Source organism: Ornithorhynchus anatinus, chromosome 3 (assembly GCF_004115215.2).
Source record: "Ornithorhynchus anatinus isolate Pmale09 chromosome 3, mOrnAna1.pri.v4, whole genome shotgun sequence".
Taxonomy (NCBI): Eukaryota; Metazoa; Chordata; class Mammalia; order Monotremata; family Ornithorhynchidae; genus Ornithorhynchus; species Ornithorhynchus anatinus.
Window position 1 is genome coordinate 124705715 of NC_041730.1, and position 24285 is coordinate 124729999.

General features: G+C 63.0%; 2 protein-coding genes across 6 annotated transcripts in view; one reads left to right on the forward strand and one right to left on the reverse strand.

The window, feature by feature from the left end:
- Positions 1 to 13795, forward strand: part of MMS19 (MMS19 homolog, cytosolic iron-sulfur assembly component) — a 31730-nt gene extending 17935 nt beyond the window's left edge. The window contains exons 3-31 of one of the 3 annotated variants that reach the window (XM_029060760.2): positions 1060 to 1160; positions 3037 to 3122; positions 3371 to 3445; positions 3808 to 3877; positions 4502 to 4630; positions 4716 to 4777; positions 5162 to 5248; positions 5790 to 5864; positions 6199 to 6276; positions 6552 to 6690; positions 6871 to 7025; positions 7178 to 7256; positions 7483 to 7608; positions 7788 to 7869; positions 8538 to 8635; positions 8770 to 8919; positions 9452 to 9607; positions 10219 to 10324; positions 10517 to 10619; positions 10783 to 10857; positions 11069 to 11195; positions 11398 to 11498; positions 11625 to 11681; positions 11796 to 11982; positions 12257 to 12339; positions 12445 to 12609; positions 12711 to 12770; positions 13212 to 13312; positions 13423 to 13795. In XM_029060760.2, the coding sequence (XP_028916593.1) occupies positions 1060 to 1160; positions 3037 to 3122; positions 3371 to 3445; positions 3808 to 3877; positions 4502 to 4630; positions 4716 to 4777; positions 5162 to 5248; positions 5790 to 5864; positions 6199 to 6276; positions 6552 to 6690; positions 6871 to 7025; positions 7178 to 7256; positions 7483 to 7608; positions 7788 to 7869; positions 8538 to 8635; positions 8770 to 8919; positions 9452 to 9607; positions 10219 to 10324; positions 10517 to 10619; positions 10783 to 10857; positions 11069 to 11195; positions 11398 to 11498; positions 11625 to 11681; positions 11796 to 11982; positions 12257 to 12339; positions 12445 to 12609; positions 12711 to 12770; positions 13212 to 13312; positions 13423 to 13450 (2941 nt within the window). In that variant the 3' untranslated portion in view covers positions 13451 to 13795. Of the gene's footprint in view, positions 1 to 1059; positions 1161 to 3036; positions 3123 to 3370; positions 3446 to 3807; positions 3878 to 4501; positions 4631 to 4715; positions 4778 to 5161; positions 5249 to 5789; positions 5865 to 6198; positions 6277 to 6551; positions 6691 to 6870; positions 7026 to 7177; positions 7257 to 7482; positions 7609 to 7787; positions 7870 to 8537; positions 8636 to 8769; positions 8920 to 9451; positions 9608 to 10218; positions 10325 to 10516; positions 10620 to 10782; positions 10858 to 11068; positions 11196 to 11397; positions 11499 to 11624; positions 11682 to 11795; positions 11983 to 12256; positions 12340 to 12444; positions 12610 to 12710; positions 12771 to 13211; positions 13313 to 13422 lie in introns of those variants that run through there. The other 2 variants (XM_029060761.2, XM_029060762.1) reach the window with 2 other exon arrangements.
- A 1010-nt stretch (positions 13796 to 14805) lies between these two features.
- ZDHHC16 (zinc finger DHHC-type palmitoyltransferase 16) lies at positions 14806 to 24225 on the reverse strand. 3 transcript variants are annotated; one of them, XM_029059016.2, is made up of 11 exons: positions 24151 to 24225; positions 18603 to 18839; positions 18297 to 18491; positions 18084 to 18172; positions 17838 to 17866; positions 17128 to 17261; positions 16957 to 17004; positions 16147 to 16232; positions 15767 to 15836; positions 15586 to 15656; positions 14806 to 15203 (listed from the first exon to the last, which is right to left on the reverse strand). In XM_029059016.2, the coding sequence occupies exons 2-11, from the start codon at positions 18831 to 18833 to the stop codon at positions 15089 to 15091; spliced, it is 1068 nt and encodes a 355-aa protein (XP_028914849.1). In that variant the 5' UTR covers positions 18834 to 18839; positions 24151 to 24225; the 3' UTR covers positions 14806 to 15088. The 3 variants fall into 3 exon arrangements, with proteins under 3 accessions (XP_028914849.1, XP_028914846.1, XP_028914848.1); XM_029059013.2 differs by having other exon boundaries at positions 15767 to 15890; XM_029059015.2 differs by lacking the exon at positions 16957 to 17004 and having other exon boundaries at positions 15767 to 15890.
- Between the last annotated feature and the right edge of the window lie 60 nt (positions 24226 to 24285).

Consider the following 24285-nt stretch of genomic DNA (forward strand, 5'->3'; position numbering starts at 1 on the left):
TTTCTTCCCCTCTCCAGCTGCACAGCAATTATGGACATATCTATAATTTATTTGTACTGATGTCTGTCTCCCTATCCCCCCGCCCCAGATTGTAAACAGACTGTTGAGACGCAACATGGCTCCGTGGAAAGAGCCCAGGCTTGGGAGTCAGAGGTCATGGGTTCGAATCCCAGCTCCGCCACTTGTCAGCTATGTGACCGAGGGCAAGTCACTTCACTTCTTTGTGCCTCAGTTCCCTCATCTGTAAAATGGGGATTAACTGGGAGCCTCACGTGGGACAACCTGATTTCCCTGTATCTGCCCCAGCACTTAGAACAGTGCTCTGCACATAGTAAGCGCTTAACAAATACCAACATTATTATTATTATTATTATTAAACTCATTGAGGGCAGTGAATGTGTCTGTTTACTGTTGTATTGTACTCTCCCAAGAGCTTTGTACAGTGCTCTGCACACAGTAAGCGCTCAATAAATACGATTTAATGAATAGTAGGAGGAGTATTGGTCCCAAAATGAGGAGAAAGGTTTAAGGCTCTCCAGCACCCTTTTCCCCATTGTGCCCTTCTTTGGTAGAGGATTGCTACTTAAACTTTCCATTCCCTACATTGCGTTTCCCTCTTCTGTCATTCCTCCTCCTGAGAGGAGGAGGAGAGAGATTTTTTCTTCGTGCTTCAGCCTCAGTGACCCCTTTCCCAGAGCACATAACCGGCCCAGTCCTCCTTTACTGTGGCCGCATTCCCACGGCCCGAAACGAGCGCAGCCCTCCTTCGCTGTGGCTGCCGTCTCCTGCCAACTCCCTGTACTGTCGCTGCTTTCCAGGGATCTCCTGGCTCCAGGGGTCTCGACCGGATGATTCCTGAGCAGGCGGCTCGCCCCCACACTGGTGCACCAAGCTGCCGCCACCGGGGTCTCCGGCGCGTGCGCGCCCCGGGAGTCACATCCTCCCGGGTTTCCTTCCCCTGCAGGGGATCCGTCGCCGGGTCCCCATCCGGCCGTCCCTTGGGTCCCTGGTGGAAGTGCTGTAGCTGGGCGGTACCCTCAACCGCGGTCTCTCCCCCAGGTCCTGCCTGGAGAGTCCGGAGCCGCGGACCCGCTGTCGGGGAATCCAGCTCCTGTCCCGAGTGCTGCTGCAGTGTCACTCCCGGCTCCTGGAGGAGGAAGGTACTGGCCGATCCCCCACAGCCGGGGCTCGCCCCATCCTCGCGGGAGGAATTCTGGTGCCCAAACGCCGTAGGCTGGTTCGTGGCAGGGGGTGGCGGGTCGACCCCGCCGGTCTCCAGTGGGTCGGTGGCACGGCTGGCTAAAGGAGCGCCGACTGGGAATCGAGATGGTTGGATTCCAAACCTACTCCGCCGCTGCGTTGGTGGGCATGAGGCGCTGCTTCCGGACATCCAGTCGCGACAGAACGACTAGAGCAGCATGGTGTAGTGGATAGAGCACGGGCCTGGGAGTCGGAAGGTCATGGGTTCTAATCCTGGCTCTGCCACTTTTCTGCTGTATGGGTTTGGGCAAGTGGCTTCAGTGCCTCAGTTACCTCATCGGTAAAATGGGGATTAAGACTGTGAGCCCCACATGGGACAGGGACTGTGTCCAACCCGATTTGCTTGTATTCCCCCCAGCACTTAGAACAGTCAGGGCCTTGCACTTGGTAACCACTTAGAAAATATTATTATTATTACATCTTCTCCCCCTCCAGTGGGCACTGGGGGGATGTTGACCACCCACTGGCTGACTAGGGCTGGCACAGAGGTGATATGCTCCTGGGGAGGCGAGAGCTCTGCCCCCAGACTGGGGGAGATGATCTCCACCTGTTGGAAAATTATTCATCTGCTCGCGACGGTGGCCTATCTGATTTTTAAAGAGTAAGGGAAAGTGCTGGGAAGTGGAAGTCGGGTAGGGGAATTCCCTTCATGCGGGAAGCCTCTTTTGAGGCTATTGCAGAAGAGGGAAGGATCGGGACCTTTGTGCAGCATGACCTGGAGGAGAGAACACGGGGTTGAGAGTCAAGGGAGGTGGATTCTACTCCTGGCTCTATCACTTGCTCTATTTATTCATCTCCACTCCCAGCCTCACAGCACTTAAGAACATACCCATAATTTGATTTATTTATATTAATGTCTCTCTCCCCCATTAGGCTGTAAGCTCATTTTGGGCAGGGACTGTGTCTGTTATACTCTCCCCAGTGCTTATTGCACACAGTAAGCACTTAATAAATATGATTGACTAAGCCTATGTGGCCTTGGGCAAGTCCCCTGACGTCTGAGCCTCAATTTCCTCATCTGTAATATAGGGATTACCTACCTGTACCAGCTGTGAGTCTATATGAGATTTTTTGGGGGGCCCAGAGGCAGGGGGCTTTAATAGTATCTTTTAAGTACTTACTGTACGTCAAACTCAGTTGAAAGCATTAGAGTAATAGTTGTGATGGTATTTATTAAGCGTTTACTATCTTCCAGGCACTGTACTAAGCGCCGGGGTGGATACAAGCAAATGGAGTTGGACACAGTTCCTGTCCCATGTGGAGCCCACAGTCTTACTCCCCGTTTTACAGTTGAGGGAACTGAGGCACAGAGAAGCGCCTCAGAGATTTACCCAAGGTCACACAGCAGACAAGTGGCGGAGCCGGGATTAGAATCCAGATCCTCCTGACTCCCGGGTCTTTCTCTTTCCAATAGGCCACATTGCTTCTCACTGTGTCTGATCTGGTTATCTTGCCTCTTAGCACAGCTCTGAGTCTGTTGTAAATGGTTTCTAAATACCATCATCATCATCATCATCATCATCATCAGTGTTGCTGTTGGGGCCAGGGGGTAGGGTGAGGCTGAGGTCTTTCCCCGTGCCTTTGCCAGCTACCGATATTAATGCCTGTCTCCCACTCTAGACTTTAAGCTCATTGTGGACAGGGAATGGGTCTACCAACTCTGGGTTGTACTCTTCCCAAGTGCTTAGTCCAGTGTTCTGCACATAGTAAGTTCTCGATAAATACCACTGATGACGATTATGATGGTGGTGATGATCTCGGCTGTGCTTCTTGCAGTGGTGCACCTGATCCTGTTCTATGAGAACCGACTGAAAGACCACCACCTGGTGATCCCACCTGTTCTGCAGGGCCTGCAGGCGCTGGTGAGCTTCCCTGCCCCATCCCCTACTGGCTAAACGTAGGGCCTCGAAGCCCTCTTCCCAGCCTGGAGGATGTTCGAGGCGTGGCCACAGGCGGTGCTGACTCTAATGGATGGTTTCCAGCTTGGGGAAACTCTTGATGGACTTCGGGTGTCCCCTTCCCTGGCCTGGGGGGGCCTCAACATGAAGCTGGAGTCCTGGTCCAGCCCAGGCTCACATCTCTCCCGCCTTCTTCCCCCCGGCCACCACAGAGCATGTGTGAGGTCCTTCCCGCTGGCCTGGCCGTCTCGGTGCTCAAAGCCGTCTTCCAAGAGGTCCACGTGCAGGTGAGTGTGCCAGCCCCTCCCTGCTGCCCCTCTCCCATTCCCTCGGGCTGACAGACCTCTGAGGGGCTGGGGGTGACCACCTGGGGCCTGGTTTGCTCTCCCATCCGATCCAGGCCAGACGAGGAGGCCCGAAGCACCAGGGAGGCCTCTTGGGGGGTCTTGGTTGCCTTTCAAGTTCTGGAATGTCTCTTGTTTGCTGGGCCGATGGAGGGGGGCAGGCCTGAATGTGGACCCGGTGGGGGGGAATCACCCCACCCTGATGCGGAGGCCGGATGGAGCCAAGTCCTCTGAGAGAGGCTGGGGAGGGGGGCGGGGAGCGCTCCCTGTCACCTTACCTCACCTTGCCTCTCCTCCCTCTCCAGGCCCTGATGCAACTGGACCGCCACACTGTCTATAGCATCATCACCAACTTCATGCGCACCCGGGAAGAAGGTGAGTGGGGGAAGCTGGGAGTTGGGGGCCCCTCAACCCCCCCACTCTATTTCCCCACTCCCTCACCTCCTCCGTCCCTACCTCTAACACGCGCTGCCTCCACCTCCTCTTCCCGCCTCTCCCCGATCTGCAGAAGATGAAGGGCTTCTGTCTGTGGAGGGATGGTGGGGATCGGGGCTGGGGTGGGGGTGGACCATGAAGGGGGCAGGAGCATTCACCACATGAGGGTGAGAACTTGGGAGTGAGGCAGTGAGTGGGAGCAAAGCTATATTAGGGCTGCCAGACCGGTGAGGAGATCTAGGCTGCCAAGCCTGGGGGCTGCGTGAGGCTGATATTGCTGTCCACACAACACACACCTCTGGCCCACTGGAGCCCTACCCCGAGGAGACAGAAGTTCACCTCCTGGCCCCTCAGGGAGACAGAAGCTCTTACCCCGGTGCTCCTGGGGAGACAGAAACCCGCCCCCTCCCACAGGAGAGACAGAAGCCTGTTCCGCAGGACCCGCCGGGAGACAAGCCAGTCCCCTGGCCCACCCCCCCCCCAGGGAGACAGGCATAGATAGGACGAGCCCAGGGCCAGGACTCACCTGGAGAGAGGCTGACACTTTACTTCTTCCCTCCCCAGAGCTGAAAGGCCTGGGGGCCGACTTCACCTTTGGCTTCATTCAGGTAATGGATGGAGAGAAGGACCCCCGCAACCTGCTGGTGGCCTTCCACATCGTCCACGCCCTCATCTCCAAGGACTACAGCCTAGGTGAGCCCCCGGGGGCGGGGCCGGGCCCTAGGATCCGCTGGGGGCTGAGGACCCCCCCTGACCTTTTCCGGGCCTGTGTCTCCAGGACCCTTCGTAGAGGAGCTGTTTGAGGTGACATCCTGCTACTTCCCTGTTGACTTCACCCCGGTGAGTGACTCCTCAACCTGATGGTTTAACAGCAAGGGTGAGGGATGGATTTCTGCCTGATCCGAGCTCTCTGAGGGCACGATTTGCCGCTTTAGGAGAGCGCGCCCTCTTTCCCCTACCGAGCCGGCCCCTCTCTGCCTTTTGGTCTCTCAGCATATCCAGGATTTCCCATCCTTTCATCACCCCCGATTCCCACCCGTCCGGGGGTCTCCTCCTGTGAGTGGGTCCCCTCGCTGTCCGTCTCCTTGCCGGCCAAAGCGGAGATTGCTGCCGGGAGGGGACTGAAGCCCGAAAAGGGTGCCTAGGAACCAGGAAGACCCTAGGTAACTCGACAAAACGTGTATGTGCGCATACAAACTGCGAGCTGTTCTCTTTCTGCTCCAGCCAGCCAACGACCCCCACGGCATCCAGCGGGAAGACCTAGTCCTGAGCCTTCGGGCCGTGCTGGCCTCCACCCCTCGATTTGCTGAGGTGGGTCAGCCCCCGACCGGGGGAAGAACTGCAAACCGGGCCCCGCGTCTGCTTCCCTCACAGTCTCGGCACCCTCCCTCCCTCCCCCTTTACCCCCGGGCCCCAAATGCTCTCCCGCCCCTCTTGGAGCCTTGAGCACGGCTGGACAGGCCTAGCACACTCCATATTTGATCCTTTTTCTTGACTGCCCCCGCATTCTGCAGCAGAGAGAACCTGGGGGTAGACAGCTGAGCTGGTTGCTGCTGCCTCCACCCTCCAGTACCTCCTTTTTCCTTGGGACAGCCAGTAGGATCTGAGTTGTCATCTGGTCTTGCTCCGTGGACCCCTCGAGGCAGGCCTGCTGCTATTAATTACCCGCTTGGGGCCCCAGCCTGGCCTTGTTAGCTCAATGTCGTCCCCCCCACCCTTGGCTAGCTGGCCGGGACCTGCTAGGGCTGGTTGCCTTGGGGAGGCCCGGTGCTGGCTCGACGTGGGCCCACCACAAGCCTGAAATCTCTCGTTTGTTTTCATTTTCTCTCTCTCCGTCCCGCGCTCTCTGTAGTTCCTGCTGCCCCTGCTGATTGAGAAGGTAGACTCCGAGATGCTGAGTGCCAAGCTGGACTCTTTGCAGACCCTGGTGAGAGATTTCAGAGCTGACGGGCAGGCGGGCGGCCAGGCAGTGGCAAGGTGACAGAGTGTAGAGTACAGTGAGGCCGAGGGGAGATGCAAGGGAGCATCTATCCAGCCTTGTCCCTTCCGGTGGAGACCCGGACCTTGGGTTCCCACTGGATCGCATCTTGGCCTGAGAGCCCTGCGCACCAGGCCCGGGGTACTGATGCTGATCCTCCTGTCCTCATCTTCCCTGCCAGCGGGCGTAGGATCCCGGGCCGGGTGGGTGGCACAGGGACTGCCGGGGTGGCAGGGGCCGAGCAGGAGCGTGGGAGGACCCGGCCCGTTCTCCCCGACTCCAGAACGCCTGCTGCGCTGTGTACGGACAGAAGGAGTTGAAGGACTTCCTTCCCAGCCTCTGGACCGCCATCCGCCGGGAGGTGAGTGTGGCCGGTGGGCGAGAGGAGGCTGAGGGCGAAGGGCGGGCTACGCCGGGTCAGCGGACCGGAGCCCGACAGGCGTTGCGGCCAAAAGGGAGCGTGAGAGGAAGGACGTCCAGTGTCCCCTCCCCAGCGTGTGGGGGGGTTCGCCGGCTCCAGTCCTACGCCCCCACCCCAGGAGCTGAGCGAAGGCAGGACGGGAGGGAGGGCGGGCGGGTCGGGGTTCCTCTGGGCCTGCTGGTTCAGCTTAGCCGCCCTGGGCCCACCCCCACCAGGTGTTCCAGACGGCAAGCGAGCGTGTGGAGGCGGAGGGGCTGGCGGCCCTGCAGGCCCTCGCCGCGTGCCTGTCCCGCTCGGTGCTGGGGGCCGACTCCGAGGACCTCCTCCACTCCTTCCTCGGCACCGTCCTGCAGGGTAACGGGAAGGGGCAGTGGGCAGAGGAACTCCAGGTGGAGCGGAGCCCTGGCCGGAAATTCCCGACCCGGGTGGGGGTCGGGTGCATGGCCTACCCTAGAAGGGCTGTGGAGGAGTTGGGGGGACTGTCTCCCCGACGGACCCCCGCCCGGGGCATTGATGGGCAGCCCCCTCTCCCAGACTGCAGGCACCACCTGTGCGAGCCGGACATGAAGCTGGTGTGGCCGAGCGCCAAGTTGCTGCAGGCGGCGGCCGGGGCATCCCCCCGGGCCTGCGACCACATCGCCGGCAGCGTGCTGCCCCTGCTGCTGGACCAGTACCACCGGCATAGCCAGGTGGGCGGCTTCACGGGCAGGCGGGCGGGCAGGGGGAGCTGGATGCCCACCCCTCGACACACGCGCGCTTGCCGGAAATCCGGCGAGTCCTGACCCTAGCAGAGCAGTGGGTTGCAAAGTGACCTCTGACCCGGGTTCCCTTTCCCCTGTAGAGCAGTCAGAGGCGGACGATCCTGGAAATGCTTCTGGGCTTCTTGAAGCTGCAGCAGAAATGGGCACGTGAGGATGAAGGTGTGGGCCGGAGCCGCCGGGGACTCCTTGGGGGTGCCGGGTTCCGTAGGGCGGGCAAGCGAACAGGGTGTGGGGGTTCCCCTCCGCGCCCCCTTGGCCGGCCTGCCCGGGCCTTGGGAGGGGTTGCCGTGGCGGCCCCGTGGCTCCTTCCAAGTTTCGGAGCCTCCGCCATTTCCCCTCCCGGACTCGGCCTGACGAGTCTCTCCGTTTCCTCTGCTCCACCCAGACGAGAGGCCCCTGAGGGACTTCCATGCCCCGCTGTGCTCGGTGGTGTTCTCTGCCCTGACGGACCCCAGTGCCCTGCTCCGGGACGTCGGCGTCCGGTTCCTCACCACCCTGGGAGCCCAGCCAGGTGCGTCGGGGAGAGGGCGGGCTTCTGTCCCTGGAGGTGTTGGGTGCGAGGGGCAGACCCGGGCCCCCCCCCACCCCCCCGACTCACGCTGGGTTTTCCAGAGTCTCCTTGTGAATCTTGGAAGGCTGTGGGGAGGGTGGGAGAGAAGAAGCCGTGACGTCCCCCTCCCTGGGTTACAGGACTTCTGTCCGCCGGGGATCTGGAAGTGGTCGTGGGGCACCTGCAGCGGCTGATCTTCCTGCCCGAGGACTCCCAGAGCTGGTGACGACGGAGGGCAAAGTGCCCCTTTGAGGGGGGAGGGCTTACCTTGGGCTGACCCAGGAACCCTGCGCTCCCGCACTCCGGCCTCGCTGTGGGGCCACGGTGACAGTGGAGGGGGCCCGCCCCCTGCTCTCCCTCCGCCCCAGAGTCCCCTCTCCGGAGCTGCCCTTCTCTGGAAATGACTGCCTCCTCCACACCTTCCTGGCAGTGAATTGTGCCCACCCTTGCGTGGCGCGAAGGAGCCTTTAGGATCCCCACTCTCACAATTACCACATAATAATAGTGGTATTTTAAGAACTTACTCTGTGCCAAGCACTCTACTAGGCACTGGGGTAGATCCAAGATCATCATAATGATGGTATCTGTTAAGCGCTTACTATGTGCCAAACACTGGTCCAAGCGCTAATCGGGTCGGGCACGGTTCACCAGGTCTCAAGTGGAGCTCCCAGTCTAAGTAGGAGGGAGAGGATGTCTCGAATGCCCATTCTGCAGCTAAGGGAACAGAGAAGCGAGTGACTTGGTTGAGGTCACGCAGCAGGCAAGCGGCAGTCGGGGTCAGAACCCAGGTCGTCCGACCCCCGGGCGCTTTCCGTGAGACTGCTTCTGAGCTAAGCCCCCGGGGACGCGTGCCAGTGGCCGGGACTCAGCTGGCGCGGTTCTCCCGGCAGCGTGGCAGCCATGGAAGCGTCGGGGACGCTGGCCACCCTCTACCCAGAAGCCTTCGGTCGGCACCTGGTACCTCGGCTGGCGGAGGAGCTACGCGCAGGTACGAGCCGGGGCTTGGACCGTCCCCCGCCCCCCCCGGCAGACGTGTAAGGTGGGAAGTGGAGGGGAGGAGGAGGCGGCGGAGGCGGGGCTCGGAGCCCGCCCCCCTCAGCCCTGCCCACGCTTGGCTTTCAGAAGTGACGGAGCAGGCGGGCGGAGACAAGCCCCCGCGTTGCGCCCGGCGCCTGCGTTGCTTACGGGCCCTGTCGGCCGTGTCCACGCACCCCAGCCTGGTGCGGGAGACCCTGCCCCTGCTGCTGCAGCACCTCCGCCAGCTGCATCGAGGTGATGGGACGGGGTGGGCGTGGGAAGGGAAGGGGGAGGCAGGGCCGCCTAGGTTTGGGTAGGGCCTTGAGCCGCTCCTCTTGAGTGCGGCCATCGGTGGATGGAATTTATCGCGCTGGGGAAAGTACCACGGAACAACCGCGTGAGTTGACGCGATCCCTACCCTTCAGGAGATCGTAGTCTAGCCGGGGAGGCGGCAAGAAGCCAGGAAGCCTTGGAGGGTAAGGTCACCAAGGGGAGGTTCAGCACAAGCCGGCTCGCTCCCGGTCGCCGGCAGGGGTGGGATAGAAACCGAGAAGAACCGGGCGGCGACGGGCCTCGGAGGAGCAGAGTTAATGTTTCGCTGGGAGACGGCCGGAGGGTGGACCGCCCGGTCTCCGAAGCCACATCCCACGCTCTCGACCGGAAGAGGGGACGCGACCCTGGTCGCATTCCCCCCCCCCCCGCTGGCTCCGGTGTTCCCGGCAGCCGGGGGCCGCCGTCCGGGGAGGCCCCAGGCGGGGGCGGGATTCGAAGGCTGGTCTCCCCGCAGGGAACGTGGCTGCCGACGCCAGCGAGGTCATCGCCATCTGTCGCAGCCTCCAGCTTGTGGCTGGGCAGTGCCAGCGGGACCCTGAGAGCTGCTGGTACTTCCACCAGACCACCGTGCCCTGCCTCCTCGCCCTGGCAGTGCAGGCTTCCATGCCAGGTGACCCCCCCCACACACAGAGACCCCCTGTCCTCTCCCTGTACAGCTGTGGAGTGGGGCCATCGTGCCCACCTGTGGACTTTGCTTGATGTGTGCAGTCCCATCGTGTCGGGACCGGTCCCGGCCCGGCCCCTGTCCCTGCCCTGACCCCGCTGGGGCCTGGAAAGGCTGATGCGGTGCAGAGCCTGACCTGTCCAGGCCCTGTTTTGTTCCCGTTTGGCCGCCTGGCCGGGGCAGTGCCCCGAAGCGGTGCCGTCCCGCCCACTGCCTCGCACCCAGGCTGGTGGCAGATGCGAAAGATGCAGAAGCTCCTCTGAGGGTTCATTTTGGGTCTGTCTTGCCCGGGCTGAGCCAGAGATGGAGCTGGAACCCAGTGCCTTTCCTCCTCCCCATCTTCCTGCCACATGTCACAGCGGAACCGGACAGCTCTGGGCGGGGTGGGGGCAAAACACTCAAGACGTGAGGCGGGCCGGGTTTCTGCCCGTTAGTGTCACACAAGGGCATCCCCGGGGGGAGGGTGGTCTTTCCCTTGCCCCTGAAATGTCCTCCTCGGCTGGCGGTGGATATGTTCCTGGCCCTGATTTTCCTCCACTGGCCTTTTGTTCTTGTAGAGAAGGACCCCCCGGCTCTGGGGCAGCTACCGCTGCTGCTGGAGGAAGACGTCTTGGCAGCCATGGTGTCTGTCGTCAGCACCGCCAGCACCCACCTGAGCCCCGAGTGAGTGCACTGAGCCCCGGGCCCGGCTGCTCTTTTGGGAGATGACCCCGGGGACGGGCACCCAGATCTCCCCCTCCCCCCGACACACCCTCACACACGCCACCCCCGACCACATTCTGGGTGGGGGGCGGGGGCCGGATCGGGGGGGCGGCAGCAGCCTCCCTGGGTGACGAGCGGGCACTCGGCCCCCAGCCTGGCTGCCCGCAGTGCTGCCCAGATCGTGCCCCTCTTCTTGGATGGCAATGTCTCCTTCTTGCCAGAGAACAGCTTCCCCTGCAAGTTCCTGCCCTTCCAGGTAAGCAGCGGGGATCCCGGATCAGGCCACCCCTTACCCCTCCCGGACCAGTGGGGCTCGAGTCACGGGTCTGGGCTTCCCTCTCCCTCACCCGCTGGCCGTTCGGGACGGCTGTGGGCCGGGGTCACCCAGCTGCTGCTCGTCTCCCCTCCCCTTTCCCCAGGATCAACACTGCCCCTCGGGGCAGAGGCGCCTGGTGGCCCTGCTCATGGCTTTTGTCTGCTCCCTGCCCCGGAATGTAAGTGAGCAGGACAGCGTGTGGGGGCGTCGGGACCGTGGGACGGGGGAACCCGAGGCTTAGGGGGGAGGCCCCGTCGACGCAGTCTCTCCCCCTCCCAGCCGGGGTCCCGGGCTGGAGCAGCGGGCACGGCCGCCCCTCCTCGGCCTCGCCCGTCGGGGATGCCCGGGAGAGCTCTGGCCCTGTCGCGTAGCCAGGTGGTGTTCCTCAGGTGGAGATCCCTCAGCTGGACCGGCTCCTGCAGGAGCTGCTGGCCCTGAGCTTCAGCCAGGACTGCCCCTTCTCCCGCACCGCCGCCGCCAAATGCTTTGCAGGACTGTTGAACAAGCACCCGGCAGGTACCCCGGCTCAGCGGACGACCCCGAGGCGGGGAGTGCGGTTTCAGCCCCGGTCCCGCTGGCGGCGGCGGGCCCGGGGGCTTCCCCCGTCGGGCCCGGTCTGTTTCCGGGGCCCGCCGGGGAACGTTCTGGGCTCCTGAAGACCAGGCAGGGGAGGGAGGACCGGGGACCGACCCCCTCAGCACCTTCCCCTCCCTCTTAGGACAGCAGCTGGATGAATTTCTGCAGGCGGCCAGAGAGAGGGTGGAAGGCGGGCTGGCCCTGGGGCCCCAGCGGACTCCGGCCTTCACCCTGCTCCTTTGGGTAAGGGGGCGTGCGAGGCCGGGCCGGGGCAGAGGGGCGGGCGGCCGGCGAACCGGGCGAGGGGCCGTGGGTTGGGGTGCGGGCCGCCGGGCCTCCGCCGCCAGCAAGAGCAGCTCGTGCCTGCAGGTCACCAAAGCCCTGATCCTCCGCTACCATCCCCTCAGCTCCTGCCTCACGGATCGGGTAAGAGGGGAGCCAGGGGCCGCGGGGGCAGGCATCCCCCCCACCGACCCAGGTCCGCTCCCTTTCTCTGCCTCGGGCTGAAGGCCTGCCTTCTCTCCCCTCCACCCCCCGCAGCTCACGGGCCTCCTGGGAGACCCGGAGCTGGGCCCCACGGTAGCCGACGGCTTCCGTCTGCTCATGACCGACTCCTCGGATGTGTTGCACCGGGCGGGCCACGCCGACGTCCGCCTCATGTTCCGCCAGCGCTTCTTCACCGACAACGTGCCCGCTCTGGTCCGCGGCTTCCACGCTGCCCACCCAGGTCAGGCGGGGCCGGGAAGGGCCTCTGGGACCCCCGCCCCCCCCGGAACCCTGCGCCTCTCCCTGCTTCCGTCTCCCGTGGGGCAGCGAGGTGGCTCGCCAGCCGATCCGCGGGACGGCTGTCTGCCCCCGGCCCCCACCCCCGGGCCGAGTCCCCGCCCCCTCCCGCCGCCCGCCCCGGCCTCCTTGGTTGGAAGGGAGAGGCCCGGGTGGAGGGAGCCGTCGAGGTAACCGTGACACCGCCCCCCGACCCCCGGCTCTCCCCGTCCCCGCAGACGTGAAGCCGAACTACCTGAAGGGCCTGTCTCACGTGCTCAACAGTCTGCCCAAACCCGTGCTCGTGCCGGAACTGCCGACGGTGAGGGGCTGCCCGGGGCCGGGTGGGGCGGGGCCTCCGCACGGCGGAGACGGGGGTGGGGCGGGTGGCTGCGGGCACCCCGAGACCGGTCCTGTCGCCCCACAGCTACTCTCCCTCCTGCTGGAGGCCTTAGCCTGTCCGGACCGGGGGGTCCAACTGTCTACCCTCGGCTGCCTGCAGCCCCTGCTGCTGGACGCTCCCCAGGTGATGAGTCTCCACGTCGACACGCTCGTCACCAGGTTCTTGAACCTGAGCGGCAGCCCGGCCATGGTGAGTACGTCCGCCGCAGGGCCCCCGTGCCTGGCCCGCTCTCCGCCGGGCCGGGATCGCCTCCCCGGCCTCCCCCTTCACCTCCCGGCTCTGGCTTCCAGGCGGTCCGGATTGCGGCCCTGCAGTGCCTCCACGCGCTCACCAGGCTGCCGATCCCCGTGGTAAGTCGTCCCCCCCCCGCCCCCGTCTGCTCTTGTCGCCCCCGTGGTGAGCCAGAAAGGGTAGGCCCCGATCTCAACTCCAACCCCAGCCCCTCACCTCCCGCCCCGCCCGGACCTCCCGACCCCAGAGGCGCGACCCGGGGCCCAGGCCAGCTCGGGCCCGGTCACGAGGCCGCCGTAGAGGTTCGATCGCCGACCGGCCCCGGCAGGTGCCCATCCCACGCTTCGAGCCTCCCTTCCCCGGCTCTTAGCCGGGATGACCGACCCCGTAGCCGAAGCCGCTTCGGAAGAGAGGAAGGATCCCGGGCTTCCCCCTCGACAGCCGCGGTCCCCGGCCGGTTGAGGGTTGGGGGGGGGTGTAGAGCACGGCCCCGGCCTCCTCCCGCCTCTGCCCCGTGGGGGGCCGCCGGCACCCCCATGAGGGTGCCTCCTCCTCCACAGCTGCTGCCCTACAAGCCGCAGGTGATCCGAGCCTTGGCCCGGCCCCTGGATGACAAGAAGAGACTGGTGCGCCGGGAAGCCGTGTCGGCGCGGGGCCAGTGGTGAGTGACCTACCTGGGGGGGGCCCCGCGGGTTCCCGCTGGGGAGTGGTGGGCGTCCGGGTGGGCTGGGGGCAGCCCGGCCCTCTGCCACCCTGTCCCCTCTCCCGCAGGTTCCTGCTGGGGAGCCCGGGAAGCTGAGGCCGCGGCCCCGGACCCGCCTGCACGGATGGACGATCTAACCCGGACTGACTAGCGGGCCTGGCCCTTCCCCTGCCCCGCAGGGTGGCGGTGCCCACCCGGGCAGAAGCCCTCCAAGGCTTGGAGCCTGGTACTCGGGAGCAGGAACCCGGCAATCTGAACTGCTAACGGATAGTGAAGGGGTGTGCTGTGTGTGAGAGAGAATGAGAGTGTGATGGGGGGGCGGGTATGTGCCCCGCACACCTTCCAACACCTGTGAAGAGAAAGGCCGGAGCCTTCGAGGCTTAAAGCCGCTGTGTCGGAGGTGCCAACTGGTAAATGAATAAACCTCTTTTGGGTAAAATGGCTTGTCCCCAGGCTGGGACCCAGCTGAGGCCATTCTTCCTGCAAGAATACACACTCCTCCGCTGGTTTGTGGAGGCAGAGGGGAGAGCCCCCACACCTATGAAGCCACACACAACCCTCACCCCCCAACCCCTCTCTCTCGTGACTTGAACCTGGTCTGAGAGGGGCTTAAGTCTTCAGAGATGCAGCAGTGTGGGTCAGTGGTAAGAACCCGGGCTTGGGAATCAGAGGACGTGGGTTCTAATTCCAGCTCCGCCACTTGTCTGCCGTTTGACCTTGGACAAAGCACTTAATAATAATAATAATGATGTTGGTATTTGTTAAGCCCTTACTATGTGCAGAGCACTGTTCTAAGCGCTGGGGGAGAGACAGGGGAATCGGGTTGTCCCACGTGGGGCTCACCGTCTTCATCCCCATTTTACAGATGAGGTAACTGAGGCCCAGAGAAGCGAAGGGACTTGCCCACAGTCACACAGCCGACAAGTGGCCGAGCCGGGATTCAAACCCATGACCTCTGACTCCAAACCCCGGGCTCTTTTCCACTGAGCCACGCTGCTTCTCTTTGCCTCAGTGACCTCATCTGTAAAATGGGGATTAAGACGGTGAGCCCTACGTCGGCCAACCGGATCACCCCGTATCTACCCCAGCTCTTAGAACAGCGCTTGGCATATAGAAAGCGCTTTATAAATATCACAGTTGTTAGTGTTAGCTCCAGTCTAGCCCAGTAACACCCACCCCACCATCCCACGCCCTCCTACACACTTTTCCCACAACCCGGTCCCACGGGGGCTGGTTTCACACTAAGGCAGTAGGTGGCAAATACTGTAATCTAGCCCCAGGCTCGGGCATCTGAGACGGGCTGGCCAAACGCCACCCTGCCGCACCGAATGCCTAGAGCTCTGTTCCTCAGCGGGCAGCAGAGCCGGCAGCTGGAGAGAATCCCTTCGGTCAGCGTGAACCTGACGGGAAAAGGGCAGCCCGGTCCGCACTCTGAGAGAAGAGCAGCAGCCTTAACTTCTTACAAAACCAAATCCCTTTATTTCTGCCACAGTAGCAGAGCCGGAAAGGTGACCGTGAGGTCCTTAGCAGCGGCCCCCTCCTCCCCGGGGAATCAGTCCCCCCCGTCGGCTCTCCGCCTCGCCGCCGGGAGGAGGAAGGGACCGGCCCCTCCTGCGGACGGGGGCGGGCGCCGGGGCCGCTCCGAGCCCGGCCTTCCGCCGCCGGGGCCGGCCGGGGAGTGCGACGGGCCGAGGCCCGGGAGCTGGGCCGTGTCGGGGTCCTGGGGAGTCCCAGCTACACGGCCAGCAGGGCGAGGGGGCGTGTGCTGGCGCACAGTGGGGAGTCCCAGCTCAGCCCGCTCCCGGGGGGCGGGTGCCGGGAAGGCAGGAGGACGCGAGTGACCCAGTGCCTGTGTGAAAGACAGACGGAGGGACCCTGGGCTTAGAGGCCGCCCCCTCCACCCCAGAGGTGTTCCCACTTGCTGGGTGCCAACCAGAGCCGGCGAGGACGGCTCGCACCGGTTCTCGCCCTCTGTCCAGGATGTGGCCGGCTTCTTCCCTCCGACCGCCGTCCCCACCCCCGAGGGCTGGGTGTGAGTGAGGGACGGGTGGAGGAAGTGGCTGCAGCTGGGGCGGGCCGCTGCCCCAGCGGCTCTGCCTGCGGGGTGGGCCCGGCAGTCGGTTCGGAGGACGATGCGTCCCTTCTGCCTGTGGAGCTGGCTGCCGGGGGGGCCCCGTTGGAGGCTGCCTTCCGTCCCCACCCCGGTTCCACCGGGCCCACGCCGCTCTCACCTGCCCGCGTCCACACCCAGGAACACCTTCCAGTTGTCCAGGAAGCCGTAGTTGTATGGATTCCTGAAGACCTGAGGCCAGCGAAGAACCCGGCTGTGCCCGGAGGCGCGCGGCCCCGCCGGCCGGAGCCCGTGGGTCCGGGAGGACCACCTCCTCCCGCCGGCGGGGCCCCTCCCCTCACCTTGCCTTTCTTCTGAAGCCTTTGCCGCTCCTTCCTGTTGATGTGCCGCTCGATGCTGGTCTCCCCCCGGCTGATGAGGGCCGCGTGCCACAGAGTCAGGAGCCCTAGGGCCAGCCCTACCGAACTGGCGGGAGGGGGCAGGGCTCGGCTGTCTGTGCGGGCCGCCCGCGGCCGGACCCCGTAGCCCGGAGGCTCACGGCTCCAGCCTGGAAGGCGAGGTCCGGCCCCTGCCTGCGCTGCCCCGTCCCACCACCCCCCGAGCCGGGTGGAGGCGGGAACGACTGGCGGGACCTCCCGGCCAGCGAGGTCCCACCACGCTCGCCCGCCTGTGGCGCCGTCGGGAGGAAACCCGTCTCCCCGGGACGGGGAACCAAGCTTACCTGCACAGGACCCAGAGGTAGATGATGCTTTTGTGGGACAACCTTTCCCAGAAGGAGAAGGGCGGGGGTGGGGTCTGGTGATAGGTCTGCAAGACAGAAGGGCAAGGCCGGCTCAGCGCCCCGGGGCCCCGCGGGGCGGGGTGGGAAGGGAAGCGGGCGAGGACAGGGCCGCAGAGGGAGCGGGGGATCGTCGGGCGGAGCCCAGCCGGCAGAAGGCGCCCACCGTCACCCAGCGGCCCAAGCCGAGGCGGCCATGCGGGGGAGGTGCCAGCGAGGGGCTCGGCCTTCAGGGTAGGCGGCAGGCGGAGGGCCGGGAGGGGGGCGCGGAACACGCCCGGAGGCCGGGCCCGGCGGGGTCGTACCGGTAGCCGACGTGAAATACGACCGACGTGGGATCAGGGTAGGGACATGCAAGGGCTCGGGAGACGGAGAGTTAACGACCGAGGCCACAAGCGCAGCGGAACCCGGGCGGTCGGGGCGGCGGCGATCTCCGAGCCCCTGGGGATACGCCCCCGGGAGCCAAAGGCAGCCAGACCAGGCCGAGACCGCTCGTCCCCCGGCCTCTCTCTCCCTGACCCGAAGCCCCACTCCACGCGCCCTCACAGACTCCTCCGCTGCTCAGGCCAGCGGTAACGGGGCCGCCCGGGAGGCTCTGCCGGCCGCTGGCCCCGGCCCGTTCTCCCCAGCGTGTCGGACCGACACCCGGAGGCCGTCCCCCGCGGCCCCCAGACGTCCCCGGGCCCGAGCCGAGGCGGGGGGTCCGGCCCCGGGCCTGGGCAGCAGGAGGCGGGGGCGGTGAGGACAGCACACCTGGTTGACCGTCGCCTGGGGTCGGTCCTTGTGGAGCTGTTTCATTTTCTAAGGGGATGGAGAAGAGCACAGGTCGTGCCCGGTCACCCGGCCCGCCCGCCCGGGCCGGAACACCCCTCCCCGGGCCCGGCCCTCCTCGGGGGGATGGCGTCGGGGGGAGGGGGCGGTCACCTCGATGGCGGCGTAGGCCTCCCGGAACAGGTCCCAGCTGCTGAAGCTGCAGTAGAGGCAGCCCAGGGTCATGAAGAAGCAGAAAGAGAAGAAGTAGCGGTGGTTAAAGTGACCCACGCAGTTGTTCAACCAGGCTGGCGGCAGGGGCGTTAAGGACCACGGCGGGCAGATGAAAGCGGGCCCCGTGGGCCTTCCCGCCTCAGGTCCCCGTCCTAGCCGCTTCCCGCTCCCGCCTCCGGTCCCGCGCTTCGGCCGGCGAGAGCCGAGGGCAGCCGGGCGGGCTCCCGCCGGACAGCCGCGGCCCCCGGTGCCCGCTCGGCCCCGGTCCCGCCGGGGGAGGCGGGCAGCCGCCACTGACCGAGGAAGAGGCCGACGCAGGACGGGCGCTTTGCCGAGGAAGAGGCCGACGCAGGACGGGCGCTTTGGAAAGGGACGTCGGTCGGTGTCCGGCGGCCCTGCCGGCGAGCCCGTCCGGTCCCCTCAGGGAAAAGGACGAGGACCCCCGTGCCCCTTTCCCTACGCCAGAGCCCCCCCGGCTTTCCCTTCGCCCAGGAAGCGGCCGCCCCTCAGCCTTCCTCCCCGTCCTCTCCGACGGCGGCAGAAGCCCGAGCCCCGCTCAGAGGCTCTCCCGGGCGGGACGGGAGGCCGGAGGTTGGAAACCTCTAATCCCGGGCGGCCCCCCCGCCCCGGAAGGCCTGGAGAAAGGATACGGCAGTGGTGATCCATCTTCAGCACGCACCTGGGAAGGGAGAGACAAGGCCCTGTAGCTTTGGTTCCTGCAGGGAAGGGAGCAGGCCGAGAGGTGAGTCCAGCGCGAGGGGACGCTTCGCCCCACCCCCAGCCCGGCAGCCGGGGCCGCCGGCCGGGCCGCCGCCCACCCCGGGGGCGCGAGCAGAGGGCAGCGGGCGGGAAGGGACCGCGGGACCCGAGGGCGGAGGGAAGCCGCCGCCACCCACCTGTTGCAGATGCTGCAGTGGTGCGTTCGGGCCGGCTTGGGGTAGATGCACTTCCTGCAGATGGACACGGTGGCGACCTCGCTCTTGTCCTGGGTGGGAGAGAAGAGCCCGCGGCGGTCCCGGCCTGGGCCTCCCGCCCCCGGCCGACCGGGCCCCCGGACCCGCCCCCGCCGCCGCGGCGCGCCCCCTCCCCCTCCCCGCCGCGGGCCCGACCTGAGGCGGGTGTCCAGGGGAGGTGGTGACGGCCTGGTAGTAGTGGAAGACGATGAGCAGCAGGTTCCAGTGGCCGTAGACGAGGTGCCAGCAGATGCGGGGGACGGAGTAGGTCCGCAGGATGAGGGGCAGGACACACAGGTAGACGATGAGCACGATGGAGCCGGTCAGCACGACCACCAGGGCCACGAACACCTGGCGGGGCCGGCGGCGGTCAGGTCGGCGCTCCGCCGGCCGGGACCGGCGCGCGGGCCGCGGCGGGGGGTGCCGGGTCCTCCCTCCCGAGAGCCCCCGGGGGCCACTCACCACCCCGAACCAGCGGGTCACGTGGTCCACCAGCCAGTAGATGGGCTCGAAGAGGGCGTCGATGACCGCGTCGCTGCCGCCGAAGGAGTTGTAGAGCAGAGAGCGCAGGCACAGCCGGCCGTACCGCCAGCGAAGCCCCAGGCTCCGCAGCGGGGCCGGCCAGCGGCGGCGCAGCCAACGGCGTAGGCAGTGACGCAGCGGCCCCAGGGCCAGGCTCCGGCGGCCGGGCATGGTCCCCTGCCGCGGGCGGGGGACACGGAATAAGGGCCCGGGCCGAGCCCGCCGGCCTGAGCCGTGAGTCCGGGGCGGCCCCGGGCCTGAGGCGCCATTACCCGTCCGCCTTTCCCCGGCCCCCACCGGCTCCCGGCGCTGCCCCGGGGGAGGAAGGTGGCGTGAGCCGAGCCGCCACCCCGGCCCGAGAGGGAAGGCCCTTCTGGACGGGGCTCCGGTGGACGCACCCCGACCGCCGGGATTGCCGGCGATTCCCGGAGGCGCGCGAGGCCGGGAAACAGCCGGCCTTCGGGAGGGCTGGGAGGGCGCCGGGCGGGCCCGGCTCTCACGTCTCCTCTGACGGAGGACGGGGAGCCGAGGTGACGGGGCCAGGACGCCCGAGCTGGGTTCGGGGGCGCTTCTGAACCTTCTAGCTGCCCTGTCCCATCTGTATCCCCACCCGAATCGGGACCCCTCCCCTAATCGCCCGCCTCAAGGGCTAAGGCTGAAGCTCCCTGCTAGACAAACAAGGAAATCTCCGAGGAAAAAGGCAGCTGGGTCCCATGGGCCCGGCCTGGGAATAATAATCACCGTGGTATCGGTTAAGCGCTGGGGTGCATACGAGGAAATTGAGTTGGACACAGTCCCTGTCCCGCAAGGGACTCACCGTCTCCATCCCCATTTTAGAGACGAGGTAACTGAGGCACAGAGAAGTGAAGTGGCTTGCCCCAGAGCAGACAAGTGGCGGGGCCGGGATTAGAACCCGTGACCGGGCTCTATTCACTGCGTCGTGCTGCTCCTCCCAGCGCCACCCTGCACCCCTCCAGATTCTCTTCCTGGATGCCCCCGCTTGGCCCAGCGTGGCTCAGTGGAAAGAGCCCGGGCTTGGGAGTCAGAGGTCACGGGTTCGAATTCCGGCTCCGCCACTTGTCAGCTGTGTGACTGTGGGCAAGTCCCTTCACTTCTCTGGGCCTCAGTTCCCTCATGTGGAAAATGGGGATTTACTGTGAGCCCCACGTGGGACGACCTGATGACCCTGTATCTCCCCCAGTACTTAGAACAGTGCTCTGCACATAGTAAGCGCTTAACAAATACCAACATTATTATTATGCCCCACCTGCATCTAAAGAAGCAGCGTGGCTTAGTGGCAAGAGCATGGTCTTGGGAGTCGGAGGTGGTGGGTTCTAATCCTGGCTCCACCACTTATCACCTGTGTGACTTTGGGCAAGTCACTTAACTTCTCTGTTTCTGAGAAGCAGCGTGGCTCAGTGGAAAGAGCCCGGGCTTTGGAGTCAGAGGTCATGGGTTCAAATCCAGGCTCGGCCACTTGTCAGCTGTGTGACTTTGGGCAAGTCACTTAACTTCTCGGTGCCTCAGTTACCTCATCTGTAAAATGGGGATTAAGACTGTGAGCCCCACGTGGGACCACCTGATTCCTCTGTGTTTACCCCAGCGCTTAGAACAGTGCTCGGCACATAGTAAGTGCTTAACAAATACCAACATTATTATTATTATTATTATTATTATTCTCGCACTCGTTCAGGCCTACAGCATGGACCTCTTTTCTCTCCCTCCTTCCCTCTTCGTCTTCCCCCATCTCAGTCATTAACATCTTCTCCTCTGAGTCGGCCAATCAATCGTATTTATTGAGCACTATACTCCATAATAATAGACGCATTCCCTGCCCTCGCCCTGGACGGTGCCTCTCGGGGTCCGGCCCTCCGGCTCCTTCCAAGCTTCGTCTTCCAGCACCTCAACCTACTTCTTCATCCTCCTCCTCCCGTTCTCCGGAAATGAAAGGACGCAAGAAAGGCTCCAACTAGAGCTCCGTGAAACCACTGACAATGTGTGGCCATTCTAAACTCTTCCACCACGAGGAAAATGAGCTGGGATTAACCGCGGAAGAGAGAGGCTGCCCTGCAGAGGCTACGCAAGTGCCAGTGAGCTGCCACTGAGGCAGAGGCTTCTACCCCAGAGGGCCTGGCCCGTGCCCGCTTCCCATGCTGATGCCCAAATCCCTCCAAACAATAATCATGGCATGTGCTAAGCGCTTACTATATGTCATTCACCGTACTAAGCGCTGGGGTGGATACAAGTAAATCGGGTTGGACACGGTCGCCGTTCCACGTGGGGCTCACGCTCTCCATCCCCATTTTACAGATGAGGGAACCGAGGCCCAGAGAAGTAAAGCGACCCGCCCAAGGTCACACAGCAGACACGTGGTGGAGCCGGGATCAGAACCCACGTGTTGGTGGTCATGGGACAGGGACTGCGTCCAACCTGATTTGCCTGTGTCCACCCCGGCGCTTAGTACAGTGCCTGGCCCCTAGTAGGTGCTTAACGGATACCATCATCATGACCCCCCGCCCAAAAGGAGTTTACGGACTACAGGGGGAGAGAGGCATTAAAATCAATTACCGATAGGGGAAATAGAAGTATACTGACATACACATTGGGAAGCAGCGTGGCTCAGTGGAAAGAGCCCGGGCTTGGGAGTCAGAGGTCAAGGGTTCGAATCCCCACTCTGCCACTTGTCAGCTCTGTGACTGTGGGCAAGTCACTTCACTTCTCTGTGCCTCGGTGACCTCACCTGTAAAATGGGGATGAAGACTGTGAGCCTCACGGGGGACAACCTGATGACCCTGTATCTACCCCAGCGCTTAGAACAGTGCTCTGCACATAGTAAGCGCTTACCAAATACCAGTGTTACCCTGTATCTACCCCAGCGCTTAGAACAGTGCTCTGCACATAGTAAGCACTTAACAAATACCAACATTATTATGATTATACAGAGTGTGAGTTTCTAAGTGCCAAGGGGTACCCAGCCAAGTGCATAGTCATTCATTCATTCAATCTTATTTATTGAGCGCTTACTACGGGCAGAGCACTGGACTAAGCGCTTAGTCGACACACAGGGGAAAGCAAAGAGGGGAAATGAGGGCTTAGGCTCTCAGCCCCACTTCCATCTGCCCTGGTGGCAAAGGGAGGGGGACTTGGGGTAGGGTGGGGGGCAGGTTAAACAGCCCATGTTCAGCAGGCTAGACTGGAAACTCGTTGTGGGCAGGGAATGTGTCTGCTATCAGCGGAGAAGCAGCGTGGCTCAGTGGAAAGAGCCCGGGCTTGGGAGTCAGAGGTCATGGGTTCTAATCCCACCTCTGCCGCTTATCAGCTGTGTGATTTAGGGCGAGTCACTTCACTTCTCTGTGCCTCGGTGACCTCATCTGGAAAATGGGGATTAAAAGTGTGAGCCCCATGAGGGACAACCTGACTACCCTGTAACAATAATAATAATGTTGGTATTTGTTAAGTGTCTACTATGTGCCAAGCACTGGGGTAGATACAGGGTAATCAGATGGTCCCACATGAGGCTCACAGTCTTAATCCCCATTTTACAGATGAGGCTGAGGTACCGAGAAGTCGAGTGACTTGCCCAAAGCCACACAGCTGACAGGTGGTGGAGCCGGGATTAGAACCCATCACCTCTTACTCCTAAACCCGTGCTCTTTCCACTGAGCCACGCTGCTACTCCAGCGCTTAGAAGAGTGTTTGACACATAGTAAGCACTTAACAAATACCAACATCATTATTATTTTCCATTCACTGCAATCATATTTATTGAGTGCTTACTGTGTGGAAAGCACTGTAGTAAGCACTTGGGAGAGTACCAAATAACAGACCCATTCTTGCCCACAACAAGCTCACAGTCTAGAGGGGCAGACAGACATTAATATAGACAATTACAAAATTACAGATATATACAGTCTAATACATATGTACTGTGGGGATGGTAGGGAAGACGAATGATGGAGCAAGTAAGCGGCACAGAAGGGAATGGAAGAGGGCTTAATCAGGGTGGGCTTCTCGGAGATGTAAAAATAATAATAATAATGATGGCATTTAAGTGCTCACTAAGTGCAAAGCACTGTTCTAAGCACTGAGGGGATACAATCTTGATCAGGTTGTCCCACGTGGGACTCACAGTCTTCATCCCCATTTTACGGATGAGGTCACTGAGGCACAGAGAAGTGAAGTGACTTGCCCAAAGTCACCCACCTGACAAGTGACAGAGCCGGGATTCGAACCCACGACCTCTGACTCCCAAGCCGGGGCTCTTTCCGCTAAGCCACGCCGCTTCTCTCCTCTCCCGAGCGCTTCCTACAGTGCTCTGCTCGGAGTGTAGGCGCTCAATACATGATGACGACGATGGTATCTGTGAAGCGCTGACACTGTTCTAAGCGCTGGGCATGTTAATCAGGTTGTCCCCCGTGGGTCACAGTCTTGGGGATTAAGACTGTGAGCCCCTGATCACTTTGTATCCTCCCCAGTGCTTAGAACAGTGCTTGGCACACAGTAAGCGCTTAACAAATGTCGTCATCATCATCATCATTATTATTATTCTTCCCGTTTTCCAGATGAGGTCACTGAGGCCCAGAGAAGTCAAGTGACTTGCCCCAAGTCACCGGGCGGACCAGTGGCAGGAGGGTGTGGGGGGGATTCAGAGAAACAGCGTGGCTCAGTGGAAAGATCCTGGCCTTGGGAGTCAGAGGTCATGGGTTCGAATCCCCGCTCTGCCACTTGTCGGCTGGGTGACTGTGGGCAAGTCACTTCACTTCTCTGTGCCTCCATTCCCTCATCTGTAAAATGGGGATGAAGACTGTGAGCCCCACGTGGGACCACCTGATGACCCTGGGTCTCCCCCAGCGCTTAAAACAGTGCTCTGCACCTAGTAAGCGCTTAGCAAATACCAACAGTATTATTATTATTCACTTCTTTGGGCCTCAGTGACCTCATCTGTAAAATGGGGATGAAGACTGTGAGCCCCTGATGCCCCTGTATCTCCGCCAGCGCTTAGAACAGTGCTCTGCACCTAGTAAGCGCTTAACAAATACTAACATCACTATTATTATCATTATTCGAACGCACGACCTCGGTCTCCCCCCATTCATTCATTCATTCAATGGTATTTATTGAGCGCTTCCTAGGTGCAGAGCACTGGACTAAGCGCTTGGAATGGACAAGCCCCCAGCCCGGGCTCTTCCGGCGGAGCCACGATTAGACTGTGAGCCCGTCGTTGTGCAGGGATGGTCTCTCTCTGTGGCCGAACTGTCCATTCCAAGCGCTTAGTCCAGTGCTCTGCACCTAGGAAGCGCTCCGTAAATACTATTGAATGAATGAATGATTGATTGATTGATGGATGGATGGGACCGGGTGGGCCCTACCGCCCCCTGGCGGCCTCCCCGGGGACAGCTCGGCCTGCGGGTGGCGCGCCCGCCCGCATCGGGAGGCCCGGGCCCTGCGGGGGAGGATCCTAGAGGACCGGACCGAACCGGTTCCGTACCTGTAGTGGACGCCCCTCGGCGCCGCCGGCCTCCTGTCCTGCTCAGCGCTGCCTCCGGCCCGCCATTCCCGGCCCCCGCCCCACGGCGCAGGCGCCGGAGCGGGCCCCCCCCTCCCGCGGCATGCTGGGAATTGT

Excerpts from the sequence above, each read along its gene's own strand:
- ZDHHC16 (XM_029059013.2), bottom strand. The coding sequence starts at position 18,833 with ATGCCCGGCCGCCGGAGCCTGGCCCTGGGGCCGCTGCGTCACTGCCTA. Across the intron at positions 15,657-15,766 it reads GGCTTCAGAAGAAAGGCAAG|GTCTTCAGGAATCCATACAA; the intron begins GTGAGGGGAGGG and ends CGCTGGCCTCAG. Across the intron at positions 15,204-15,585 it reads CTGGGTGTGGACGCGGGCAG|GCACTGGGTCACTCGCGTCC; the intron begins GTGAGAGCGGCG and ends TCTTTCACACAG.